At 45.1% G+C, this 27264-nt stretch overlaps 1 protein-coding gene and 1 long non-coding RNA gene across 2 annotated transcripts in view; one reads left to right on the forward strand and one right to left on the reverse strand.

Annotated features, from left to right (window-relative positions):
- LOC146200341 (uncharacterized) overlaps window positions 1–27264 on the reverse strand; it is a 75362-nt gene that overhangs the window by 21270 nt on the left and 26828 nt on the right. The window lies entirely within an intron of this gene.
- LOC146200342 (uncharacterized) lies at window positions 3929–11244 on the forward strand. Its single transcript, XM_084592920.1, has 5 exons — window positions 3929–4050; window positions 8170–8231; window positions 9012–9101; window positions 9709–9735; window positions 11106–11244. Exons 1-5 carry the CDS (start codon window positions 3978–3980, stop codon window positions 11163–11165), a joined length of 312 nt encoding a protein of 103 aa, XP_084449046.1. The 5' UTR covers window positions 3929–3977; the 3' UTR covers window positions 11166–11244.

A 27264-nucleotide genomic window follows, 5' to 3' on the forward strand; every position in this document is an offset into this window, starting at 1 on the left:
TGTTGCGTTTGCCTCTTTTCATAATATCTAAGTGGTCAGAATTATACGGCAGGAGCGGCGTTAGCGCACGAGGGAAATAAGCCCGGCGAAGGCGTCGAAAAGCCCTAAACATAAATTTAGGAATTGAAGCATGTCATTATCCGACAGTTCGGCACTAAAATTTATCCTTGTTCAAATTTTCTAAAATGATCTAAAGCATTTACTGTAGTGTGAGTCGAAAGGGTTCATTGCATGTTCAGAACAAATAAAAAAATATTAGGGCATATTACACTCTCGTGTAACGCTGATGACGCAGCGATGCTTGTGTTTGGTTCCCGGGTTCGAACCCGACCTCGGCGGCTACGTTTTGATGGAGGCGAAACGAAGAGGCGTCCGTGTTCTGTGCGATGTCAGCGCACGTTAAAGGTTCCCAGGTGGTTGAAATTACTCCGTAGCCCTCCACTACGGCTCCTATTTCTCTCTTTCCACTTTCGCTCCCACCTTCCTTTCTTCCCTTACGGCGCGGTTGAGGTGTCCACATAAAACAAGTGAGACAGTTACCGCACCTTTCCCAATCAATCAATCAATCAATCAATCAATCAATCAATCAATCAATCAATCAATCAATTAATCAATCAATCAATCAATCAATCAATCAATCAATCAATCAATCAATCAATCAATCAATCAATCAGTTTAGTTCGACTAAGTTATCCGTGATTATACTTCATTTCTATCTTTTGTCGTTGGCACAGAAGTGTGACAGCGCGCCTTTTCTTTCCTGCAAACCAATTTGAAATGCCACGGATTCCTGCTTTACTGCATCTGCTCTGTATGCTGTGTGGGGCGGCGTCCGAGGAAGCGCCGAATGAAAGGCGCAGTACGGACGCCTGGATCGAACGCCCGGCGAGGTCAGCTTTAAATATGCGTGAATCGCCTGGTGAAGCACTCGGTCATGATTGGATGGGACGTCAGTTCCGGTTATTAAACATGACCGGACGGGACGTCGCGATGACCTCAGTTCCGGTCACGGGGACGTCATTACTGCGAACGCAATCAGTAGCGCACGATAGACGGTGCAACCTCCGGCGTAAACGGCATCGCTGTTAAAAACCATCCCTGTAACGGAACGCCATACAGAATTTGGTATTATTAAAATGATCAAAACGTCCATGCAAACAGGGATCCATGACTGGTAAAAAGATATCGGAAAAATATAGGAGCAAAGTAAGGTTCAATGCAGTTGGTGATCCTTTGCAAATAAGGTTGCTTTTCAAAAGAGATCTGTGCCCCGAAAGAATAATTCTCTTCAATAGTTAAAAAAAGAGATCAAGTTCCTGCATTGTCCTCTTCCTTTGGTATTCTCTTGGTGGGCCTGAAAATTCCTTCATAATCACTGCCAAATGCCTAATTCAAAACGGCGCATTCATGCTTCTGTTTCTGTCGGACGAGGCTGTCTCCCGAAATCAAATGTCTGGAACAATGTGTTCAGTCTGGAAGCCGAGGCATATTAAGAGATCTTGCCTTGCACTCTATATCAAAATGTTTTTCTCATTATAACAGTTAGCCTGACTGCACCCACTGCAGGGCGGATGCATCTTCTTTCCGTACAACTACCACGGTTCTGTTCCAGCTACTACCACCTAATTCAATGGCAGCTGCAAGTGTTGCAGCCAGTCAGTTAAAGAAGATATTTAATTGGTGGTAAATGTGAGTTCCATTAGAGCCAGCTACACAAAGCTAGAAGAAAGAAGACTAAGACCTATTCAACGCTGCTCTCGTGCAATATTAGAATTTTTCCCCAAAGTCTTTGCATATTATTTGCATCTCTCCCATGGGGCTCCCGCATTTACACCTTCTGCTCGCTCATTTGCCGTGGAAGGTGTTAGTGCTTCATAAATTATTTCCTTCTGTGAACTCTACTAATACCCCCTCCCGTACTCCTATGACATAGTCGTGGACTACATGGTCAGCAGCTTTCTTCTTTTCTAGCTTGGCCCTGACATAGCTTAAGAGTAAAATGTTCTGTAATTTAACTCGTTACCGATTGCACATGCTCACAAAAACTCTCGACTGTATGGCTATCGTTGCAGTATGCAGGCGCGTCGACCACTACTTTCTTCAGCTTGTACGTCTTTGATGCTAAGTATAAGTACGACATCTGCCACCCTTTCGTTAGTGCTATGAATGCGACGTTGCTAGCTACACCTTTAATGATAACAAATCCCATGCCTATAGTTCTCGTCTGAGCGCTAAGAAGCGTTACTTACCGTAGTGCGTGCCCTCTCTTAAGTACATTTTACCGAGTCGTATCTCAGCCCATCAAATGCTTGCTAATCCCTCAAACATCAATGCTAGGCTAGTTACGCTGGACGAGTTTCTGGCTTTGAACGTTGCGAGGTTCGGCTTACAAAAGATGCACCTGTGGAGCCAGAGATTCTTGGCCCCCTCCTCTGTGTCCATGCTTTGATCACTGGATTGGTCAGCTGGCCCGCAGCCACTAGAGAATGAGAGCCGAGAGGCAATTGGCGGAATTATATAAGAGGTTGTGGCCGCCATGCTACACCAGGGTGCTCTAATCTTGTTGTGGTGAAGGAGTGTGTTCTAGGTTCTCGTCACCGAGCTCAGGCCGCACCTGAGATACGGTTATGTATTTCAATCGACACGCAGTTGTTTATCCAATTTAGAACCGCGTGGCAGCGAGATTAAAGCCGCTGTACGCTTGTACAAGAAGCGCACTCTCCTGTACTTCTACGCTATTCCGCTATCGAGATACTGTGATATCCTGGCAACAATAGTGATGCAATTCCTCCACATGTATAAATGCACATCCCCCCAAAAGAAACTGAAAATAATTGTACGGACACCTCTGTAGAAAGCCTCTCTTTCTTCACCAATCTCCTTTAGTACTGACTGGTAACAAATAAAAAAAAAAAACGCCCTCAGAAACATGCCTATTCATAGAATTTAACCCTGCGACCAAGCTGACGGCAATTTCTTATTTGGGAGCTCAGTGATGACAACAGTTAAATCTGGAATATTCTTCGAAAGCAATACCTAATAAGCAAAATATGCCTGCATGTGCTGTTCACCCAGTGCCTGGTAGTGTATTGACGTTTTCATTCCTCACTTATTTTGTTTTATTTTTCCTTTCTGGGCACGTATTCGTTGAATATAATTATGTAGCTCACGTGCTCCTAATCAAGTTCGCTGAGCTGTCAAATGAAAGCTTCGCGCGGACGTGGTGCGATGTGTTCGTTTTCATTGCATCGCTCTCCTTCTTACTCTCTGTAACATATATTTGCCAGTAGCCTCGGCAATGTCTTCGGAAAAACCGACGCTACTGCATAACAACACCTCAGAGGAGGGAGTGCCGAAGAGAAGGCGGGAGGGGCGGTCGGTACTGCCGTGGAAAATCGCGAAGCATGAACGGGAGAGAAATAAGCCGTCCGTAAAAGAAGGTGAAAGGAAGGGGCGAGCAGCGTAGGGGGGGTGGGGGGGGGGGCAGCGCGAAATACGTAATAGTTACGCCCTGGATGCCCCTCTTGGCGCGTGTGACATGGTGGCAAAAGGGCGTGATAAGATCGTCAGAAAAATAGAGACAAAACTACGAAGGAAGAAAGAAGCCAGCTGATGATCAAAAGGCACGATGCGTACCATTGTCGCCAAAGAGTTTCCTGTTGCACGATGGCCCGGCTTTTCTGGCCACAATAAGCCTCTCCGTCTCGCTTATTTTATTCGTACAAGTTTTTTTGTATTATATTTGTGCTTCCAGTGAGACGTGGAAGCTGAGGAAGCGCGGGCGGCAAATATTGCAAAATATTGCAACATTGAAGCCAGAGGGTTGCCTGGACATTTCTCGTTCTGGCCAAGGACGTGACAAAAGATAATGTGCGCATATATAACGGGTATCAGCGCAGGGTTCTTCATTCCAGCTCGTTCCCAGAGTCCCTGTCTTTCTCTCCCGTTGCTTGCTCGTGCAGTTAAGCCCGTCCAAAATGAAGGTGCTGATTGTCTGTGCGCTCGTCATGGTGGGAGCTGTCCTCGTCAAGGGTGCCCATGAGCTTTGCGGTAAGCGAATCTGAGCGGTTTCCTTAATTTTCCGACAAATATGCACTGAAGTTCTACTTTAGCTGAGAGTTTCATGCTTACCAAAACATTTCTCAACCCCATTCATGCTTCAATGCACCAAACATATGAACCACGGTTTTCGGATGCATTGATGAATCAGGCCAATCATGCAGCCTTTGCGTCCATCTCGTTGGCTTTCTAAGAGTTCGCTTCGTGAGCAGCACCCACTAAATTGCTTATATCTTCGTCTTGTAACACTAAACAATCGGTTGAATCCGACGAGCTTGGAATTAAGCCTCTTTTTGACTCATATCTTCTTCTGGTTAGTACTGCATGTCCACAGCTTCAGTGTGAAGTAAAGCTAGTAAATACGCAGCTATTCAGATACAATTTATTATTTTTCTCAACATAATTTTTCCTCACAAACAGTGCTCTTAGGCCTAAAGAACAACAAGTAGTTGCGTTTCCAAATAGAAACAGTAAATGGGCAATTCTTTTACAGTCATACCGAAAATTTTTAAGGAGAGCTTCAAACGCTAGAAACTAAAGTACTGACACCACGAATAATGAAATTAACGCCTTAGGGATCGTGATATATGGGAACATGGAATCAACTCTGGTTTAAAAATATTTCTATTCAGCGGCGCACGCACGCACGCACGCACGCACGCACGCACGCACGCACACACACACACACACACACACACACACACACACACACACACACACACACACACACACACACACACACACACACACACACACACACACACACACACACACACACACACACACACACACACACACACACACACACACACACACACACACACACACACACACACACACACACACACACACACACACACACACACACACACACACACACACACACACACACACACACACACACACACACACACACACACACACACACACACACACACACACACACACACACACACACACACACACACACACACACACACACACACACACACACACACACACACACACACACACACACACACACACACACACACACACACACACACACACACACACACACACACACACACACACACACACACACACACACACACACAAAGAATGCTAAATACAGCTGAAACGAAGAAAGGACGCCGCTTGTTCCCCATACTAACAGCGTACGCATAAAACGGCTAGAAATCGGATTTCGCTTTTCGATTCAGAAGAGAAGGGTAAAATACCACACAAGGCAAAGCGCTACGTGTGCTTTACATAACACCCTTTAATGTTTTACTGACGAGTCCTTTCGACTCGGGCCACGCCGCGGTGGCGCAGCGGTTAGGACGCTCGGCTTCTGTGCCCAATGGCCGCTCTTTTATGGGTGGGAAAAGCAAGACATCGGTATGCGGTGCGGTGGTGGTGCACGGTAAAGAACCCCAGGTGGTCGAAATTTCCGGAGCCCTTCACTACAGTGTCTCTCATAGCCTGAGTCGCTTTGGGACGTTAAACCCCAAAAACCAAACTAAAATTTTAAACTTGGATTTGCAGCTAGGGTATCATTCGGCTAATCTTCAGTGCAATTGCGCCTGAGGTTGAGCAGACGGGATACTAGGCATAGGAAAACATTTCGATGTGAACCTTTGTGATCAAGAAAGCGGTTGATAATGCACGGCATTTGGCACGCCATATTTTCTAAAGCTGTGCAGCTCAAAATACTAGTCCTCTTTGATTATTTGCTCAGCTTCACAGCCAATTGTTCGTCCCATCTTTTATAAGTTCAAGGACGTTCTTGTCTCGGGTAATCAAGAGAGAATTATTGCAGATATAAGCTACAGAAAAGGCGTGGCGCTTTTTTCATCTGCAGGAAGAAATATAAATGCCATTGTTTTATAGTCACTTGTGAAGCTCTACCTTTGATTTTCTGCCCAGTAGGAAAGTCCTTACGGGCCTAAAAAATCGTTGAATCTACGTCAGCTGTTAGGATAGTTGGTGTTCCTAAAGGCTCCCACTACGGAATACAAAAGAAATTGAGAGAGATAAAAGCAGGAAGTGCATGAGAAGTCATACAAAACTGAGCGCCTCATTGAGCTTGGCTTGCATGAAGAACACAACGCATATTGGAAAAAGAGCTCCATTTACTCTGCGCACCAGTCACATTTAAAGCTTCGCATGCACGCGCTAGGAATAGATCTAAATCGCATTTCCACCCAACGGATAAGTAAAAGAGTAGAAACTGTGACACTAAGCGGGAAAAAGGTTGCAATCAAAGCAGAAACTCTGAAACATCCTACAGCCAGTATACGGTGAGAGTCCGATAAGAGAACCGCGTAGAAGCTCCCGATGATTCTCTAGATCTCTTTGAAGCAAGTTTCATGTGAATTCATATGTCGATTTTGGAAGGCGGTCGCATCTCTTCCCTTGCACATTATCAGCTTACTCCACTGGGTGGGGAAAAGTGGGGCATTTTGAAATATTAGAGCTTCTTAATGCTTACTCCTGATGCTACTCATGTGGCATTTTGGTATGTGGCGAAAACCTTTAATGACTCATGACTCGCCGGCCTGTCCGTCCATGCGTGCGTCCGCGAAAAGTGTCCTACTACTTCGCAAATTCCGCGAGGGATACCGCGATGACACCATCAACTGGTGACGTCATCAACCATGCTCGAATGTGACATTATTATGACGTCACATCCGGTCACGTATAATAACCAGAGCTGACGTCATACGAAAAATGGCAGGGGTAACAATAAGAGATAGGAAGCGTGCAGAGTGGGTCAGAGAAATAACTCAAGTTACTGACATCCTAATGGAAATCAAGAAGAAGAAATGGGCATGGGCAGGACATGTAGTGCGAAGAGAGGATAATCGATGGTCGCTGAGGGTAACAAACTGGATTCCAAGGGAAGGAAAGCGTAGCAGGGGGCGGCAGAAAGTTAGGTGGGCGGATGAGGTCAAGAAGTTCGCAGGGGTCAAATGGATACAGCTAGCACAGAACCGAGTTAATTGGAGAAATATGGGAGAGGCCTTCGCCCTGCAGTGGGTATAGTCAAGCTGATGATGATGATGACATCATAATGACGTAACATTTGGTCATGACGTCACGCCTGGTCATGACCGATGACATCACCAGGTGATTTACACTGCGAAGCCGACCACGCCGGGCGTCCGATCCGGGCGTCTGTACCACGTCTTTCATTTCGCGTTTCCTTGAACGCCGCACCGCTCAGCCTAGAGAAGCAGGTGCAGTAAAGCAGCAATCAGCGGCATTTCAAACAAACGCTTTCGCCTCAACGCACTTCAGTGGTTCAAAATGCCCCCTAGAATTTTAGGTAAGCGTGATGCCAGAGCGGTAGGGAATCAGAAGCAATTTTTTCTTCCGAAATTTGTGAACAACAAATAAAGGGACGATTTGTAAATTTCGTCGTGGTTTATCTCATTTTCGCCAAGTAGTCACTTAAATAGTAGAAAGCACTGCGTGAAAAAAAAAAAAAAATCGTTTCTTCTGCATTTAGAGTGTTATAACGAAACAGAAGGGCCTCCAAATTTGAAAGAAAGAGAAAAACATCTTTACCTTGGTATAAAACAAAGCTGAAAATAATGCTTTTAAATTGTACGAAAAAACTTACACATTCCTCCTCCTTTCCTCTCATATTTCAAGGACACACATGCAGCGTTACAGAACCTGCAAAAGACATGAATACTATTTGCGCAGCTGCGGAGCTGTAAACACATTATTTCTGATGGTGTGAAGCTAGGGCAACGCGAGGGCATGGCACACCAATTGAACTGTTCACAGACACAACACAGAAAAGAAATCATTATTAAACATCACTCCTGCTAGTTGCACAGGCAGACTTTGACACACAATGCTTTCTCAGGCATGTCAAAGGAGAATTTTGAACATCGCTCCTCAGCCTTTTCTCAGTTTTCATGGGCACTCCACCTATTTCGCCCGGCCTTTAGAACATATGTCACTTGCTTTGTGCATTACATGCAGATCAGCAGCTTTGCTTCGGAGAAATTATAAAACATAGCTTGTAGGTAACATTCTCTGAACGCAAACCAATCGGTATATAATGTAATGTAACCATTTCAGATATGAAACCTCTAATGTTTTTCCGCTTTTCAGGTCTGAGCAACGACCAGATCATGGCAGTGGCGAAGTGTATGGGAGAAAAAGTTGACTCCAAGGTACTTGGCGGTTTATTGGCCTGAGTTCAAATAACCGGAACCACACTATCAGAATATTAATTTGTTTATTTGTATTCTAAAACCGCTTCCAAAGATTTAGACTATATTGTTTTCGTAACCAGTAGAGTCGAGAGCTAAATAGTGCTTGATTGCGAACAGCTTCCTCCGCGAACGAGACAGCAGGACGTAGGAGGTTTCTAATGACGAGAGTAGAAGTAAAATACGAATCGTAATGACACGCACTGCGGCACAGTGCAGGATATGGAGCCGGTCATGGGTGTGATGTAAGAAGGCAAGGCTTCGAATCAGCTCAGAGTTGCATAGGCAACCGAAGTAAAGAAAAACTCAATAACCCTCTACCGGTGCATGGAAAAGAGCAATGATTCAGAGCCTCGCAGTATCATGAACGATGACTGTATTGTTAAGATGGTTAATAATCTTAATAATCAAGGAGCGAGCGGCAGGGGTGGAGGGTACAGAGTGTATTGGTATGCTCCCTCAGGGGGCGCAAGACCTCTTAATGAAGTGCCAGACATAAAAGCCTCTGTCACCGCAAACTAGATAGACCTTCCAGAGCTGTCAGACCTAATAAATGACCGCATGACAGCGCTAAACTTGAACGACGTTTTACAGCGCGGAAAGCAGAGAATAGGCCTGCTAATAAAAACATTATTGCCTTTCCAAGCGTTAATGTTCCAGAACTATGTGAAAGACATAAGTTTTACGCAGTGTCAATGAAAATGAAACCATCAATGATCTTGTTGATTGTTTTTGTGGCAGCTCGCGGGAAGAGCCAGGGATGTGATCAGCAAACTCGGCGGCGACGTGGCCCAGGTTCTGAAGAAGCAGTGCGACGCCAACGTTGATTTTGTGAGTGCACTCCCTTGACACTCCTGGGAGGCACCTGAGTAATTTTGTTGTTGAATTTTTGACGGGAAATATACTTCCTTTTCCTAAAGGTTAGAAAACGATTACCGTGACTTAGAAGACTGCGGTCTCTATTAGGCGCTTGCCGGCAGATGGCATGGAGTTTTGACTACCGCATGAAATTGATTACGGCTGCTTAGCCAGACAAGCAGGATTCTAATTTTAAAAAGGGGTCATACCTTTTTGATGTGAAGTAAATGGGTCCAAGTGAGACCGAATTGTACACAAGCCTTTTTAAAATGTCGCTGAATTTCTGTGAGCCTTATAATGAGTGAGGCGTTTCACAGCCAAAGATATGAACAGCCTCGGAAATAATGAGCATCCAGGTGAATAACTTTCATAAGAAAAGCGTGCGGGGGTGTTCGAAACTGTTTTATCATCGCGCATAAAAAATTCATTATGGCGATGGCCCGTCTATCAATAACCGATAAATGTCAGCTTCTATCATGCATATTTTTTTGAACCTTGACGTTGAAACTATGTATAAACAGTAGGCAACGAATTCACTCAATGAGCACAAGGAGAATAAACATTTCCTTTTCTTTCACAGGGCGCGGCGGTGGATGCAGTTCTGTCCGTGAGTACAATTTCACTACTTAAATTTTTTTTTTGTTACAGCCTAGCTGGTCAGAACAGAAGTGGTTTTTAGTTTCACTCGGATGCGTTAAGAACAGCTCTATCGCTATTTGCGAAGTCGCCCTTTCTCTAGGTGTAAATACGAACAAAAATATAGCAATACGTTCATTCTGTGTCGAAAGGCCGCAAGTCGGTTTCAGTTGCAAGACAAATTCCAAATAGGCTAAAAACAAAAACATTGTGCGCGTACTCAAATACTAAGGTCTGACTATTTCTTTCGCGTAAAACGTGTGTGATTTCTCATCATCAAATGTTAGCATTCAGTCCCTTGCATACTGCGAACATCTATTAAGGTGACTACTTGTTTGTGCGTTAAACACTATGACACACTCTGCCTAGAACTGGCACAGTTTTTTTGCAATGGAGCTGCTGTAGCACTGAGAGGCAGATAACCACCAACTGACGTGCCCGTGACGCATAACTGCAATATAAATTATGATTGACATCCATAAAGAGAAGTTGTAAAAATGGAATGGACGCATTTCTTCATAAATAAATCTTTAGCCGCAGGAGAGCGCAGTAGGTAGCCTTAATATTCTTCCACTGGCGCCGGTGAATAGGGCCATGGATATGATGGGCGCAATATAATTTACGATGAAAGTTGCACTTTGCCCAGCCCCAGCCACAGTACGCGACATGTGTACACCATGAAATTGGATCCCCTGCTGGTGTTTGGTAGCGTCCTCTCCTTTACAATCGTTTATCTGAAAACTAAAAATATTCATTTTACTTATTTCCGCTTCACCAAAAGAGTCATTTGATTTTGCCCTGCGCTTTCTTGATTTTGTTGACTTTATTTTTTCTTAGTATGAGTGTCATAATGAGCCTTCATTTAGGAGCAGTCGACTCTGCACCTTTCACACTTTTGACAGTCGCTAGGGGTTTGAAAGATATATTTTATTTTTACATATTACGCATAGCTTAACCGAAAAATATAAAACACTGCTACCTTCGTTCGTCAGGAGGGAATGTTCCTAGGCAAGTTGCCTAGACAGAACTCCGAAAACTGAAGTGTTTACTGCACCTTCGATTAAGCTGGCTTATTTTCTTCAGTGTACTCTGATTGCTCGCGGAGGTGGCGCGAAAATGTAAGATGTCGCACACTTAGTTTCTGGGAATCTGAGAACATCGTTCATGACTAATAGTGAAGGCGAAAACTATCAAATTACTTCAGAATGCGCCACCGGTGCACTTGATAGCAACTGCACTGCTAAGTGGAAAGCTTCCCCTTTAAGAGTTTTATTTTGAAGCATCAGATGGCCAATTAATGTGTTTATTTTTTTGATGTCATGATTTTTTTCTTTATTTTAGGCGGAACAGGCGGAAGCTGTCAGGGCAGCCTACAGGGAGTGCAGGGCTCTCCAGAGTTGAAGTGGTCGCAGAAGACGAAGGACGTGTGCAATGCGTTAGTAGAGAAACAGCAACGTGAAGAAATAAAGGTAGTCAAAGCAGCAGTCTACGTGTGCGTTAAGAATATATTTTTAGCCCTTGCCAACTGACGCATATAACCTGCGGCGTGTACACACACACACACACACACACACACACACACACACACACACACACACACACACACACACACACACACACACACACACACACACACACACACACACACACACACACACACACACACACACACACACACACACACACACACACACACACACACACACACACACACACACACACACACACACACACACACACACACACACACACACACACACACACACACACACACACACACACACACACACACACACACACACACACACACACACACACACACACACACACACACACACACACACACACACACACACACACACACACACACACACACACGCACGCACGCACACACACACACACGCACGCACGCACGCACACACACACACACACACACACACACACACACACACACATACACCCGCACGCACGCACGCACGCACGCACGCACGCACGCACGCGCACGCACGCGCACGCACGCGCACACACACACACACACATGCTCACAAGTTGGTGGCAGTGTCTGTATATTCTTCCGTGAGGTCTCAACAGCTCGTGAAGTCGCAACAGCTCTGCCAAACGATGTCCCGCCTTGGCACCACCTGCCAATACTCTGCCAGCGGTATCTCCGTGAGATTCGTGCAATGGACGCTGCACTATAGTACAGCGTGACTGACTCGGGATCAGAATTCCCGGCGTGTTAGTTTCACATCTGGAACGTGCTGCCCAAGTGGGCTGTTCTATGCGAGTTAATATCGAACTGTGGACGCCGCCACCGCCGCCTGGGTGATACTCGGGGCGTGGGGCATATAATATTTTCGCTTTAAAGTAAACTAAAATAAATGCAAAGAATACTACTAATCCTAATTACGAAACCATACAGAATAATCTATCAGCAAATTGAAGAATATACACAGACATGTCTAAAACAAACACCCCAAAAAGAGTTGTATTCACAATATACAACTTGCGCCACAACACTCCTCAGAAACAGTTCTGCTTAGCACAATCTACCTATCGCAGCTTTGCCGGAGACCTCACCTCAGCAAGATTAAAGGGTAGTGTTGTATATTTGGTTTCGGTTCGAGTTTGTGATCATCGGCCGCCAGAGGCACCAGTGTCGCTCTGTGTATATAAGTGACTGCATGTTGAAATAAAGGGGGATTTTCTTGGTTGCTTGGCAGTCCGTGTACATCTGCGGCACACGCCGCTACAACATTGGCGACGAGGATTGGCCGATTTCGGGGGGCGTGACTTTCGCCGCTTGCTCTTCGGCGCCATGAGTGTTTCGGGACTCGCGCCACCGCCCCCGTTCCTGCCCGCGCCTGGCCAACCTGCTGTTGCGTGGCCGCAATGGTTCCGCATCTTCGAGAACTACCTGCTTGCTTCGGGTGCCTCCGACTGCACACCGGATCGTCGCAAGGCACTACTTCTTCACAGTCTCGGGGTAGAAGGTCAGCGCATATTTTACACCCTCCCATCTTTGGACAACGCCAAGCTCGGTGAGCAAATTGCTACTGATAAAGCATCGGGCTCAGGCGATGCAAGGCCTGAAGTATCATCGTATGATATCGCAGTGGCCGCTCTGCATGCTCATTTTTCGGCAACAAGCAATGTTGTTGCCGAACGGCATCGTTTTAGTAGGCGTGTCCAACAAGTTGGTGAATCAGTGAATGAGTACATCACTGCATTACGGGAGCTTTCTGCTACATGCTCGTTTCCTGTTGAGGAAGATTCGCTGCGTGACCAGTTCGTTGCGGGTATTTCGTCTCGGAGCTTGCGCGAACGTTTTCTTCTTGAAGGATCGTCTCTCTCGTTCGCTAGAGCGGTACTCCTGGCAAGGCAGTTTGAGCAGGCGTACAATGATCTGCAAGAATTTCCTTCTGAAGTTGTTGGACGTATAAATACTCGTGGAAATACGCCTACGCGCACTCCATATTCCGACGAGAGCTCGAAGCAGTCACACAGCCGCCAATCGCGTTGTTATCGCTGCGGTTCATCTCAGCACAGTGCGGCATCATTTCGCTGTCCAGCCAAAAGCAAGCGGTGTCACCATTGCGGTGTTATGGGTCACTTCCGCTCTGTTTGCAAGAAACGAGGCTCCGCTCCGGTCCGTGAGGTAGACAGCCAAAATTCTTCTAGCGAGGAAGTTTTGAGCATTCTGGCTGGGACGACGGCCGCTCGCTCCGCAGTTCACGTCACAGTTTCGATTGGCCGCACGGACATAACTTTCCTTGTAGATTCTGGGTCATCTGTTTCCATTGTTACACAGGACCTTTTCAAGCAGCATTTTGGAGACCACGTACTTTTTGCCCCAACAGTTCGGTTACTAGACTATTCAAAACAGCAAATTCCGGTTCGTGGCTGTTTCTTCGCTGACGTTACATACAAAGCTGACACAACAAGTCTTCTTTTCTATGTTGTAGAACAAGGCACCTCACTCTTGGGTATTGATGCCATCAAGGCGCTCGGGCTACAGATTGATGGGTCATCTCTTCAATGCCTTGAAACGACGCTAACGTCTAATTCTCGAAGGGAACAGCGCTCTCAGCCGACAAAAGCCGTGCAGGAAATTAACCTCCCAAAGGAATTAGTTGAAGAGTTTGGATCACTTTTCGATCCAGGCCTTGGCCTCGCAAAAGGTTTTGTGCACCACGTCAAAACGCGATCCACAGTGCAGCCATTCCAATCAAAACTTCGGCGCCTTCCGCTCTCACTGCGACCATTGGTCTCGGAAGAGCTCCGTCGATTGGAAAATATGGACGTGATAGAGAGGGTGGAGGCATCTGAATGGGTGTCACCCATTGTGGTCGTTAAAAAGAAAGAGGGAGGTATTCGCCTCTGTGTAGACCTTAGACAAGCAAACAAAGCTGTCGTAGCAGACAGCTTTCCCCTTCCTCATACAGAAGAGCTATTGCATAGTCTAGTGGGGGCAACAAATTTTTCTAAGCTAGACCTCGCATCAGCTTACCACCAGGTCATGCTTCACCCTGCGAGTCGCGATTTGACCGCATTTCTTACTCACGAAGGCCTCTTTCGTTTTAAAAGAGTGTGCTTCGGGCTGGCTTCCGCGCCCTCTGCATTTCAGAGTATGATGTCCAAAGTCCTGCAGGGATGTAAGGGCGTGCTTTTCTATATAGATGATATTATAGTCTTCGGGCGGGGCCGGCAGGAGCACATAGAGAACCTTGCATCAGTACTTAGACGCATTAAAGAGGCAGGACTCAAGTTGAACAGGAAATGTATCTTCGATACGCAGGAACTTTCATTTTTGGGTCACAGGATCACAGCAAGTGGTATTGTTCCACTGGAGGAAAAGGTTGCTTCCATCACGGATACCCCGGCACCCACCGATGCAGCCAGCCTTCGATCGTTCCTTGGACTGGTCGAATACTACTCTAGGTTCGTTCCCAACTTTGCCGAGATGGTTGAACCGATGCGTGTTCTTCTTCGAAAAGGGCAACCATTTGTTTGGTCTGGCAAGGTAGACTCCAGTTTTCGAAAGATCAAAGAGGCACTTGCGTCCAGCGCAGTCCTGCAGATGTTCGATGCATCCCTTCCCGTTGTAGTTTCCACTGACGCTTCTGACTGTGGGCTTGGAGCGGTTCTCCAACAGGTGGATGGAGAGGAACTGCACACAGTCGCCTTTGCTTCTCGAGCACTTTCATCCGCAGAGAGGAGATATTCAGTAGGAGAACGTGAAGCACTTGCATGTGTTTGGGCGTGCGAGAAGTGGCATGTCTACTTGTGGGGACGCCATTTCACATTGCTTACTGACCACCAAGCCTTGGTCGCATTGCTTTCTACCCAAGGGCCAGGAAGGCGTCCTTTGCGAATAGCACGGTGGGCGGAGCGCCTACTGCAGTACAACTATACAGTAAAGTACCGGAAGGGTTCGCAAAATCGAGTAGCAGATGCGCTTTCTCGTCTCCCTGCGTCATCTCCTCAGGAAGAAGAGACTTTACCAGATGAAACTGTATCAGTTGCCTTTGTATCTTCTTGCATTACCAGGGAAGAGTTTGAACAGGCCCAGTCGGAAGACGGCACACTGCAACAAATCAAGGCTTACATTGAATCGTCGTGGCCTACGCACAAATCCTTGCCGGGTGAGCTTCAACCTTTCTTCAAACTTCGCGATGAGCTTTCAGTGGTGGACAATTTGATTTTGCGTGGCGAACGCCTTGTGGTCCCCGCATCACTTACACCGCGGATAATTACCGCTGCTCATGAGGCCCACCCTGGAATTGTACGAACGAAAGCACGTCTGCGAGAAAAATTTTGGTGGCCAGCCATGGACAGGCAAGTCGAGCTAGCTATCCAAACATGTAGTATATGTCAGGCAGCGGACAAAAGCTCGAAGGTTAGGGCTGCACCATTGAACCCGGTCCCCTTACCAAAGGAACCGTGGCTAAAGCTGGGAATGGACATTGTTGGCCCATTTGAGAGAGCGCCACACGATTGCCGATATGCAATCACGCTGGTCGACTACTTTTCTAAGTGGCCCGAGGTATATTTTTGCAACCAAGCCACAACACGCACCGTCACAAGATTCTTGGTGTCAGTGTTCGCACGTGAAGGTTACCCAGAAGAAATCGTTTGCGATAACGGGCCACAGTTTTCATCTCGAGAGTTCCAAGCTTTTCTGCAGGATCGCGGCATCCGCTTGCGGCATTCATCCGTATACTACCCCCAAGCAAACGGTCAGGTAGAACGGTTTAACAGAGTTTTTAAAAGTTTTGTTCAAGTAGCTACACTCGAGCAGCGTCCCTTACGCCAGACGGTAACAGAATACTTGGGCGTTTACCGTTGCACGCCACATGCCACAACTGCAGTTGCCCCAGCACTTCTCCTGCATGGACGTTTGCCAAGAACTCGACTTGATGTGGTTGGGTACCCGTCAGCCATATTTTCGACTGACCCTAGTGCAGAGCTCCACCGCCTACGCGAGCGGGTGAAGCAAAAGCAACAATCCAGTAAACTCTACACAGACGCTCGCAGGGCCGCAAGGGAAACCAAAGTGGATGTTGGTGACCTTGTACGGGTACGGAGACCTACAACTGCATTTAAAGGTGACTTCGCTTTTAGCAGCCCAAGGAAAGTGATAAGAAAGCAGGGGCAATCGTCCTTTCACCTTGATGATGGAAAAACGTGGAACGCTTCAAAATTGTCCAGGATGCCACAAGCTTCTGCATCCCTTTGTGGGTGGGGTGAAAGGAATGGCACAAATGATACCGCTACGGAAAGCAGCTCACCGCCTACCACGGACGGACCCGTTTCAGAAGCGCCAACCGGGTCTTCAGCTGTGGCTGCTGCTAAGCAGCAACCTATGCCACCAGTGACCTGCTGTGAACCGGAAGAGACTTCGCCTGCAGCCAGTGGGTTCTCTGAAGCATCGGGACCACAGCGTAGGGTACAGCCACCAAGGAACAGGCGACCCCCAGACCGCTATGGACACTAAGTGCAGAAGGACTCGTTGTGCTGCAGTGAACATGAATTTATCACTCTCCGCACGAATGTTGTTGAGTTTGGAAGATGTGGACATTATTGAAGTGTATCTTGTTTTGTTTGTTTGTTTTGTTTTCTATATACTTTTGTATTAAGTGCTAGGACAAGCACGTTGTCGTTATTGTAAATATAATTTGGTAAACGAGCACTAACGTACTACCACTACTAAATTACTAACCAATGTAGCCGTTTTTTATAAGGAAGGGAATATGTTGTATATTTGGTTTCGGTTCGAGTTTGTGATCATCGGCCGCCAGAGGCACCAGTGTCGCTCTGTGTATATAAGTGACTGCATGTTGAAATAAAGGGGGATTTTCTTGGTTGCTTGGCAGTCCGTGTACATCTGCGGCACACGCCGCTACAACAGGTAGCTCACGAGAGAGCTGAGTGCTGACGTGGAAAAGATATCCTATCCTGTGATTCACTCAAGGTGTTCGGTGCCTGGTGCTTCTTCGTGGTGAGGCCTTTCCACGTTCGGGGGGGGGGGGGGGGGTTTGGCCAGGTTTCAGGTTAGCTTTATAGGATTTGGTAATGTGAAGGTTTCATTACCTTGCGAAAAGGCATGTCTTTCACCTGCCCGGGAGGGGGCTCGGCAGATTGGTTCGCCAGCCTGCAGATTGAAAGCTTGCCTCTGGATTCAGTTACTAAAAGTGGTGTCGATGTGATTCCTGTCGCACTCATACCGATAGGCGATGGAATGCTGAAAATGAAAAATCCAAAAAACTATTCAGCAGCAACTCAAGAGTCTGACGGATCACTATCTTCATATTTCTGAGGTGCGACCTTTCGGGAAACGAGGTACAGTTTGCAAATCTGCAAACATTAATTGTGTGTCAGATCTGCTACGCTGCAGTTCTTTTACCTCGACTGCTGTCAAAGCCTTCATTCCTGAACAGCTGGCTTGCAATAAGGGCATTGTGCGTGGAGTGGATCCTGCATCTACTGCTCAAGAAAATTTGGAGAAATTTCAGGACGTAGGAGCCGGTGTTCTTTCAGTGTATCACTGTTCTCGCATGGTGGCCGGGGTGCGTGTTGCTACAGAGTCAGTTATAACAACTTTTGCCGGTCTCATGTGTCCGAGTTAAAAATTTGGCCAATTGTCTATTGCATTGACCCGCTACGTCCTCGCCTCCTTCATTGTACCAACTGCTGGCGATTTGGACACAGTGGAAGAGCGTGTAAGTCTGCGACTAGATGCAGGGTGTGTGGGGAAGGACACTCTTCTGATAGCTGTACCGCTGCAAAACCTAGCTGTTGCCTATGTAGTAACGAGTACTCGGCTGATGATGCCAGTTTTGAGAAACGTTCTCAGGAGCAGGCGTTACTAGAATTAATTCAAAAGAATCGTTGCTGTTGAGCAGATGCTTATGCTCTTCTTGATCGGAAAAGGCACACTTATGCCAACTGTGTGCACCCTTCTACTCCAGACTTTGAGGCCAGGTTGTCTACCGCAGTAGTGTCAACGGTTGAAAAAGGCCTTTCTGTCGTGGTTGACCGTATGCTTACCAGCTTTACTGAAGCCTTGTCTGGTATTGTTGGTAGCCAGTCATCTTGCTCACCTCAACTTGTGCTGACGCCAGCATCTATTTCATCTCAAACCTGTGCTGAAAGTTTAAATGCAGTTTCTCCTCTAGTGCTGGCTCAAGTGCAGCCTATCGACAGTGCCCCTGTAAGCATTTCTCGCAAAAGTGTTTGCTCTAATGATGTTGAAATGGCATGCCCTACTCAGAAGCGCCGTGCTTCTACCTCATCATCTAAGTCCTCCGTTTCCCAGACCAAAACTAAAAAAGGGCCTTCCAAAGTTTTACCGCAACCGATGTGTTAAAAGAGGATGTTGCGGCCTCACGTTTAGGAAAGTAATCATGGAAGGTGTACAAGTTCTTCAGTGGAATTGTCGCTCTATTGTATCTTCACTTCCAGATTTATATCTTCTCCTTTCAACACATAAGCCAGACAGAGTGCTTTTGCAAGAAACTTGGCTCTCCCCCGCAAAGTTATTTACCTTAAAGAAATTTCGTGTTTTCCGCGCCGATCGTGTAAACGGTAGGGGCGGTGGCTTATAGACTTTGATATCGTCAAAATTGTGTCACCGGGCGAAAATAAGCAAAACAATAATGAATGCTGAGTGTGAGATTTTGACTGTAGATACCACATTGCCGCAGTGTGGCCCTGTCACAGTCGCTAACATCTACTGCCCTATAGGTGTACGTAGCCCAGACTATTTTGACAGATTACTTTCAAATTCTAATAGGGTCGTTATTGCAGGCGATTTTAACTCACACCATACTCTTTGGGGTAACTACTCTGACTCACGTGGACAGCTGTTATGGACGTGGATGTCGGCAATTGCTGTGCGCTGCTGCAATTCTCGGGCTATAACCTTCATGCGCGGAAATTCGCGATCTGTCATCGATTGGTCCCTGGAAGCAGGTGGGATAGGTATAGGAGGATGGTCAACAGTACACAGTGGTACATCTAGTGACCACTTTCCAATAACATTTACCATCATGATGAGCCCAACATGAGATAGCACTTTGGACCGTAAACTAGTAAACAACGCCAAATATGCAGCTTCGCTACGCTCCTCCCTCCCATCTAACCTTTGTTCATGCAGGACCAACAAAGCACAAAAGGTATTTTCCTCAACTGCGAATGCTACTGTAGATTCCCAGTTCACTGTGCGGTCTGCAGTAAACATTGAGTCGTCATTCCCATGGTGGAATGATGCGTGTGAGAAAGCCTCCCGCCATAGGAAAGCAGCATTTCATTTCATTTCGTTTATTTCACGTCCTGAAAGCACATGAGGGGGCGAGAGAAAAAAGCTGCCTTGTCGACAGCTTGAAAAGCTCGCGCCCCCTAATACATAAGGGCAAGGGCAGACAGTAAAAGCGTTCCGTGAAACAAAATAAAAAATAAAAACACAGATGTGGAAAACACAGCTACAAATAGAAATAATACAGATTAATAGCAATTACATGCAAATTTTGCACTGCGAAGAAGCGGCTACATCCTGTACTGAAGTGTTGCAAAGAAAAAAAAAGATACAGAGCATTTATATACAGAGCATATAGAAAAAAAAATTACATATAGCAGGATGAAAACACGACAATTCAAATCAACTATATAACACGTTAATATTTCTAATATAATCATGGATTGTTACATTTGAAGCAAGGCTGTTTAACAATCTGGGAATAATGTTTGACAGCATTTGCATTCCGTAGTTTGTCCTTGATGAAGGCACTTCCCATTCTTCTTTGTGCCGCGTATGGTATGGTTGACAGTTTTTGCTTATGTTAGCCAACTGTGATAAGAAGTTATTTTGCAGAAGCCTTTCTTATAACTTGAGCCCAGTCAACTGGATAAACTACAAATTTTGTTCGGCGTCATTTAAAAGAGCCATAGCGCAAGCAAAGGACGAGTACAGCGAAAATATAAATACTTATTTGTCAAACCCTAAGCACAGGAAGGCTTTGTATCGTTTCATGGAACAAAGTAGAAACTCACAGATTTCTCAGTCATTAAGTTCAGTAGTGTTGTCTCCACAGGAGGCAAGTGATCAGTTGGAACAAATTGCACAAGGGCTAGCATTACGTTTCCAGGAGCAGTGCAGAGTTCCCTTGCACGCTCCAATTTCCTGCTCAGACTATGTAGAGGTTGAAAGGTCAGAACTCCTATCTGTGATTTCTTCCATGCAAACCTCGGCTCCAGGTTGGGACGGGGTTATGGTAGGTACGCTCAAAATTTTAGCAAATGAGTTAACTCAGAATCTCCTGGATCTGGTCAACGAACAATTAGAACCTGCATGGCTGCCGCACGTCTGGAAAGTGGCGAAGATTATATTACCCTTGAAAGACCCTGGTAAATGATTTCATGTTGAAAACATTCGGCCTATAGCTTTAACTTCGAATCTAGTAAAATTAATAGAAAGAATTGTGCATGGCCGCCTCTCAAAGCATATTTCAGAGGTTAATGCTTTGAGTTCTGCCCAGATTGGTTTCCGCAATGGATGCTCAATATGACCTGCACATATAAATTTAGAAAGCAGGATTGGCCTTGCAATGTGCAACAAGGAGGTATCAGCGATAGTGACGCTCTATATTGCCAAGGCCTATGACAGTATTGAACATTCCATTCTACTGAACAAGTTGTCATTATTACGTCCTCCGTTCTACATTTATGCGTGGATCAGGGAATTTTTGAAAGGACGAGAATTCTTTTGCACTGATGGCTCATTAATCTCAGATACCTATGCACAGACAAAAGGGATGCGCCAGGACTCTGTGCTCTCACCACTCCTTTTTAATATAATAATGCGCGATATTCCGGTTCATCCTGATGTCACTGTATATGTATATGCAGATGACATAGCATTCTTCGCCTCTGCAAAAGATATTCATGACCTCTATCGTTCACTACAGGCTTACCAAAATGCACTTGAGGCGTGGTTGGACAAAATTAAATTGGTTTTAAATATGTGCAAAAGTAGTGTGCTAGTTTTGAAAACCAAAACCCCTTTATATGTTTCGTTAAACTACCGCTCAGATGTCATACCTCAAGTGGAATCTGTGCGGTATTTAGGCATTACGTATGACGCTAGTATGGATTGGAGGCCTCACATCGTCTAATGTTCGGAAAAGTGAGCGTGCCCTTGGTAGGCTGATACGGATAAGTAATAGGAAATTTGGTATGCGTCGAGATACTCTTCTACTTTTGTGCAAAGCCTATGTGAGACCGATTCTAGAATTTGGCTGCATTCTTTTTTTTGGGTGTCCAAAATGTAAGCTGCATCCTTTGCTGCTTTTAGAGACACGGGCGCTGCGCCTCTGCCTATGGCTTTCACAGTCAGTCTCTACCTCTGTTCTGTACTTGGAGGCCTGCATTCCGAACCTTAACTCCCGTTTCCGCCTTCTAACTGTTAGATCGTTCTTTCGATCATTTGAGGCTATTCCAGGCGCAGTTATACCTATTTTTGTGTCAAAGCCAGCCCTCTTTCTCACTCACCAATGGCCAAGGGTCTGCATGCCCCAGGTTGTTTTCACGCAGAGCATTTTAGTAAGCATTGATGTGGACCTCGGTTCTATATGTCGTAATGGTTGCAATACGTCATTTGTGGATATAAATTATGATTCTATATTTCCATCTAATGTGAAGCACTTACCTTCAAGTCTAATATCCAGTCTCCTATGTGATCACCTTGAAAAGTTTCCTGATCACACTGTAATTGCCACTGATGCGTCTGTGACTGCGCAGAAAACAGCGATTGGAATTTTTTTCAGAGTCTCTTTCCTGGAGTTTTTCGGTGCATGTCCCGGATTACACACCGATATTTTTAGCAGAGTTTATGGCAATTTGCCTAGCACTACTAAACGTTCTCTGCAGTCAATCAAAAATAAATTTTCTATCAGACTCTCTTTCTGTTTTGTTGTCACTGGAGTCAGCACGGGATGCTCTTTTGAGCCGCTCACTAAAGTATTTCATACCGGGGTGGGTGAAAGAAATACGCTTTATCTGGGTTCCCGGTCACTGTGGTATTTTTCAGAACGAAGCGGCAGATTTCCTGGCTAAATCAGCTCTTGATGCATCTGTTTCATGTACCATCCCTAATATCACCATTTTCGGAATGTCCCGTGTTCAGCGTTATCAATATCTAGCCGCTTCATGCAAAGATCTCTTGATATCTACAGCCGAATACCAGCATCACGTATACTCATGGAAAGTTGTTCATGTAAATCACGGCAGTGTGAGGTAACGATGACTCTCATGAGATATAGGATTCCTCGCCTAAATGTTTATTTATGTAGATGCGGAATCAGCCCCACAAACCTTTGTGAGGCTTGCGGTGCGATTGAAAATATTGATGACTTCCTTCTCGCTTGCCGAAGGTTTTCACATCAGAGGAGGGTGCATTTAGAAACTCCAATCGCACACTTGGGATTTACGCTGTCGGTCCCGCTTCTACTCTCCTTCGGTGCGAGTGCAAAATGATTTGCGTTGCCTCAAATTTGTCAGTACTTACCTAACTACATCACAGCTACGGACAGATTCCATTGCTAATTGTATTCCAAATTTACAAACTTCCAAATTTTTACGTCGTATTTTTTTCCTTTCAATCCATTTTGGGATCTTAAATCTTATGTTTTTGTTTAGTTGGCAATTAGTTTAATGCATTAATTCAGTTTGTGTAGGACATTTGGCAGTCCACACTAAACCAGAAGAAGAAGAAGAATAAGAAGAAGCAGCAAATGGTAGCAGTAGAATAGGTTAAAACGAAATGCGATGCCGTCATGTAACGAAAATTTAACAGAAATAGAATGAACAGCCAGCAAGAATATAGAATGATATATGGAAGGCGGAAAAGAAACACACATACGCATATCGGTGAAATTCCCTAAATGCGAAACACATATTCAACCACATTCTACCACAGCAATTGCACATCGCAAGCAATTTAAGAATACGCCGGTTTCAGTTTTGCTCAATCCGATTTGGATTCAAAACCAGCAGTCAATTTTTATCCGACAGAAGTGATCTGCACGCCCCTAGAAGGTGTGCAAGCCACGCTCGTACTTCGAGCTGCGAGATGTTTTACGGTGCGCGCGACCAGAGCACAGAGTGTGTGCACGAAACAGCCAAGCCGCATCTGGACGCCGTTTGAGATTTTTCACAAACGGCGACAGAGTGCACTGCAATCAAGAAAAGCAAAGATTAAAAAACAAACAAACAAACAAAAAAACAAACAAACAAACAAACAAACAAACAAACAAAAAATGCCCTCAAATGGTCGAGTCGTCCTTTTGCTGCGGTCTCTGAGGACAGTAGGCGACGTGTTTCCTTCTTTGCTTGTTTCTTTTCCTTACACATTTCATCTTTGAATTATGTTTGAAACTACACATTAGTTTTGGCGTTTATTCCTTCCCTCTCTCTCTCTCTATATATATATATATATATATACGTCAAGACAAGAAGCCACCAGTCGGCGAGGCCAAGGAAAGCATTGGGGATTGTACTTTATGTCTTTGTTTTTTAATTTTTACTTCGGTAATCACAGAAATTAGTAATGTAATCTGTTGAGGGGAAAGATAAACACAAAGTAGAAGGAAAAACAACGTGCCGATGGTGGGGACCGAACCCACGACCTCCGAATATCGCGTCCGGTATATATGTATGTATATATATATATATATATATATATATATATATATATATATATATATATATATATATATATATATATATATATATATATATATATATATATATATATAATATAAAGGAGCCAAGTCTACGCGTCGAAGGTAAACATTGGAAATTTATTATTACTATTATTTTTCTTTTAATGTTTGTTGTTAATAATAACAAGGATAGTGTTAAGGTGATTTTAGCGAGAAAGAATAATAAATGAAAAGCAGAAGCAAAAACAACGCGCCGTTGGTGGCAGCCGAACCCACGACCCCCGAATGTCGAGTCCAGTGCTCTTCCAACTGATCTACAACGACGGCTGGGCAACCTTCCGCTTTTCTTAGGTAGGTTACACTCAACATAAAATACGTAAGAAAAGCGGAAGGTTGGGCAGCCGTCCCTGTAGCTCAGTTGGATGAGCACTGGATGCGACATTCAGAGCTTGTGTGTTCGACTCCCGCTATCGGCGCGTTCTTTTTCCTCCCGCTTTTCATTTAATATTCTTTCTCGCTAAAATCACTTTAAAACTATTCTTGTCATTATCAGCAAAAAAAAAAAAAAAAAAAAAACGTTAAAGAAAAATAATAGTAATAACAAACTTCGAACTTTACCTTCGACGCGTAGACTGCTCGCTCCTTTAAATTGTATCATAACGAGCCCCTAATTTCCCTTTCAATTGTCTGCTTAATAGCTTGCGAGGGTCTCGGTTCCGGCAGTCGTGAGGTCGAAAAGGTAACGTAAGGGTGTTCTCGCACAGCTGCCGCCCTCCCTAATGATCACGTGCTACGTGACAGTCGCGGCATAACAGGATGTTTCACATCCGCCGATAGGGATATGGGTGGCGCTGAACTTGGTCCAAGAAGTAAGGAAACGTTGTTAAAAGCTTTGGAAACAGTCATAACGAATAAGCAAATTCCGGACAGCTGGCGGCAGAGTAAAATGAAGTTGATTTATAAAGGGAAAGGAGACAGGATGCACATAAAAGCCTACAGGCGATTACCACAACATCTGTTATGTACAGGTTGGCCATGCAGGCGGTGAAATTAAAGGAGCACGCATGGGTAGAAAGTAACAAGATACTCGGAGAACTTCAGAACGGCTTTAGAAATGGTAGGCGCTTAGATGATAGCCTGTTCGTGCTTACCCAATGCATCGGAATATCTAGAGTGAAAAATAGACCTTTGTATTTGGCCTTCCTGGACATAAACGGGGCGTACGACAACGTAAACAGGAAACTTTTGTGGAAGATATTAAAATAAGAAGGTTTCGGGTATGAGATAACATAGTTCCTACAGGAAATATACCAGGATAACAAAGTAGAAATTACGTGGGAAGGGATAAGAAGTACGGAGGATGTCAAAGTATGCAAAGGATTAAGACAAGGCTGTCCTCTATCACCGGTGCTGTTCATGCTTTATATGATCAACCTGGAACGGAGGATACAAGACAGTAACCTAGGTCTTAACCTGTCATATAGATTAGGTGGAAAGGCGGTAGAATAGCGCCTCCCCGGTTTGATGTATGCAGACGATATTGTGTTGCTAGCTGAGAGCCTGGAAGAATTGCAAGCTCTAGTTAAGTATTGCGGAGACGAAGTGGACGCTTTAGGCTTCAGGTTTAGCGCAGTTAAGTCTGGCCTGATGATTGTCAACGGCTCAACTGAGCAGGATCTTATAATACAAGGCAATGAAATACCCAGAGTAGCAGAATATAAATATCTTGGGGTATGAGTAAACGAAGGATTGGCATACATTGGAAAGCATGAGCAATCACTTAAGGCGAAAGGGCGAAGGAATGCCGGGATAATGAAGCATATAAGGCATTGTGGGGATACAATAGGTATGAGGTTTTGAGGGGTATTTGGAAAGGAATTGTGGTGCCCAGACTTACTTTCGGAAATGCGGTTTTGGGCCTAAAATCAGAGGTACAGTCGACATTAGAAATAAATAAGAAAGCCGTTGGGCGATTAGTACTAGGTGCCCACGGCAAAACTACAAAAGAGGCGGTACAGGGAGATATGGGCTGGGCATATTTCGAAGTACGGGAAGCCCAGAGTAAAATATTATATGAGGAACGCCTGAGGAAATTTGACAGCAACTGATGGGCAGCTAAAGTATTTAAATACCTATACTTAAAAAAGCGTTGGCTCACAATGGAGGAAAAGAACAAGGAAACTAACCAGTAAGTATGCTGGTCAAAAGGACGAAGAAATAAAGAGCGTTGAGCAACAGGTGAAGAACACAGAAGGTAAAAATTGGATAAATTTGATGGAAAAGAGAGAGTGTGGAATTATACCGAAAGTGGAAAAGACAGATAAGGAAGGAAGCTTTCTTTGATAACTCAAGAGGCAGTGGTCTACGTTTTGAAGCTAGATCAGGGTGCCTTAGAACAAGCAGGTACAAAAAAAAATTTAACAATGAAGATGACGCATGTGTTGTATGTGGTAACTCCAGTGAAACAATTGACCATATTATTCTCGAATGTAATATAGTATCCATCCGGAAGTCGATGCAGGCGCCGTCACTGTTTCTGAAACTCTGGGGTTTAGAGATACCAGTGGCCGGGTGAATAAACCGGCGGTGGAAGCTAGCAAAAAACGACTGGAAGATCGGTGGCTTAAAAGCAGAAAATTGACATAATGTTAGTAATGTAGAAACAAAAAATTAATAAATAGAACGATGGCATAGTTAGCCAATCTAAAACAATAATTAAGATATAGGAAGAAACATGAGCGTGACAGCTGCTGCTACCACCCTGTTTCAAGGGGACGCTCCTATATTACATCCATCCATCTAACCGATTACAGTCAACCTAAAATACCCAAGAAAAGCGAAAGGTTGGGCAGCCATCGTTGTAGCTTGTTGTTTGCTGGAAACAGCGCATCGGCCGTTGGCCGATGTCTTTCGACTCCTAAGGACACTACCGAAACGCACAAAGTTGTCCTTCCACGCCTGCCCACCTGTAATGTTGTCCTTAATACCGTTTTCCTGCATGCCGACCTTAAGGGTCGCCCGTACCGAGCACCTGACTTTCGAGACGCACTTGCACAGATTTTGGACCTCTGGGAAATTTTGTGCATTGGTCAATACCAAATGAGCCACGTGTGGATGGTTACCTGCGAGAGTAGTTCTTCAAAGCAGAAGCTAATTAACAAAGCAGAGTTCCCTGTGAAAGGACTTCGGCGCATGGTGTTCGACCCGGATACAAAGAATGTCAAGGTTAAGCTCCTTTGGCTTCCCCGCTATATGGAGTACCGGAGGATTGTGGAAGCTTT

The sequence above is a fragment of the Amblyomma maculatum genome, chromosome 2, assembly GCF_055883805.1.
Source record: "Amblyomma maculatum isolate TAMU_Amacu chromosome 2, ASM5588380v1, whole genome shotgun sequence".
Taxonomy (NCBI): Eukaryota; Metazoa; Arthropoda; class Arachnida; order Ixodida; family Ixodidae; genus Amblyomma; species Amblyomma maculatum.

What these genes read in the sequence shown, in the direction of transcription:
- LOC146200342 (XM_084592920.1), top strand. Translation starts at nt 3,978, where the DNA reads ATGAAGGTGCTGATTGTCTGTGCGCTCGTCATGGTGGGAGCTGTCCTC. An exon ending in GGGTGCCCATGAGCTTTGCG is followed by an intron (nt 4,051 to 8,169) that starts GTAAGCGAATCT and finishes TCCGCTTTTCAG; the next exon opens with GTCTGAGCAACGACCAGATC. An exon ending in GCGACGCCAACGTTGATTTT is followed by an intron (nt 9,102 to 9,708) that starts GTGAGTGCACTC and finishes TTTCTTTCACAG; the next exon opens with GGCGCGGCGGTGGATGCAGT.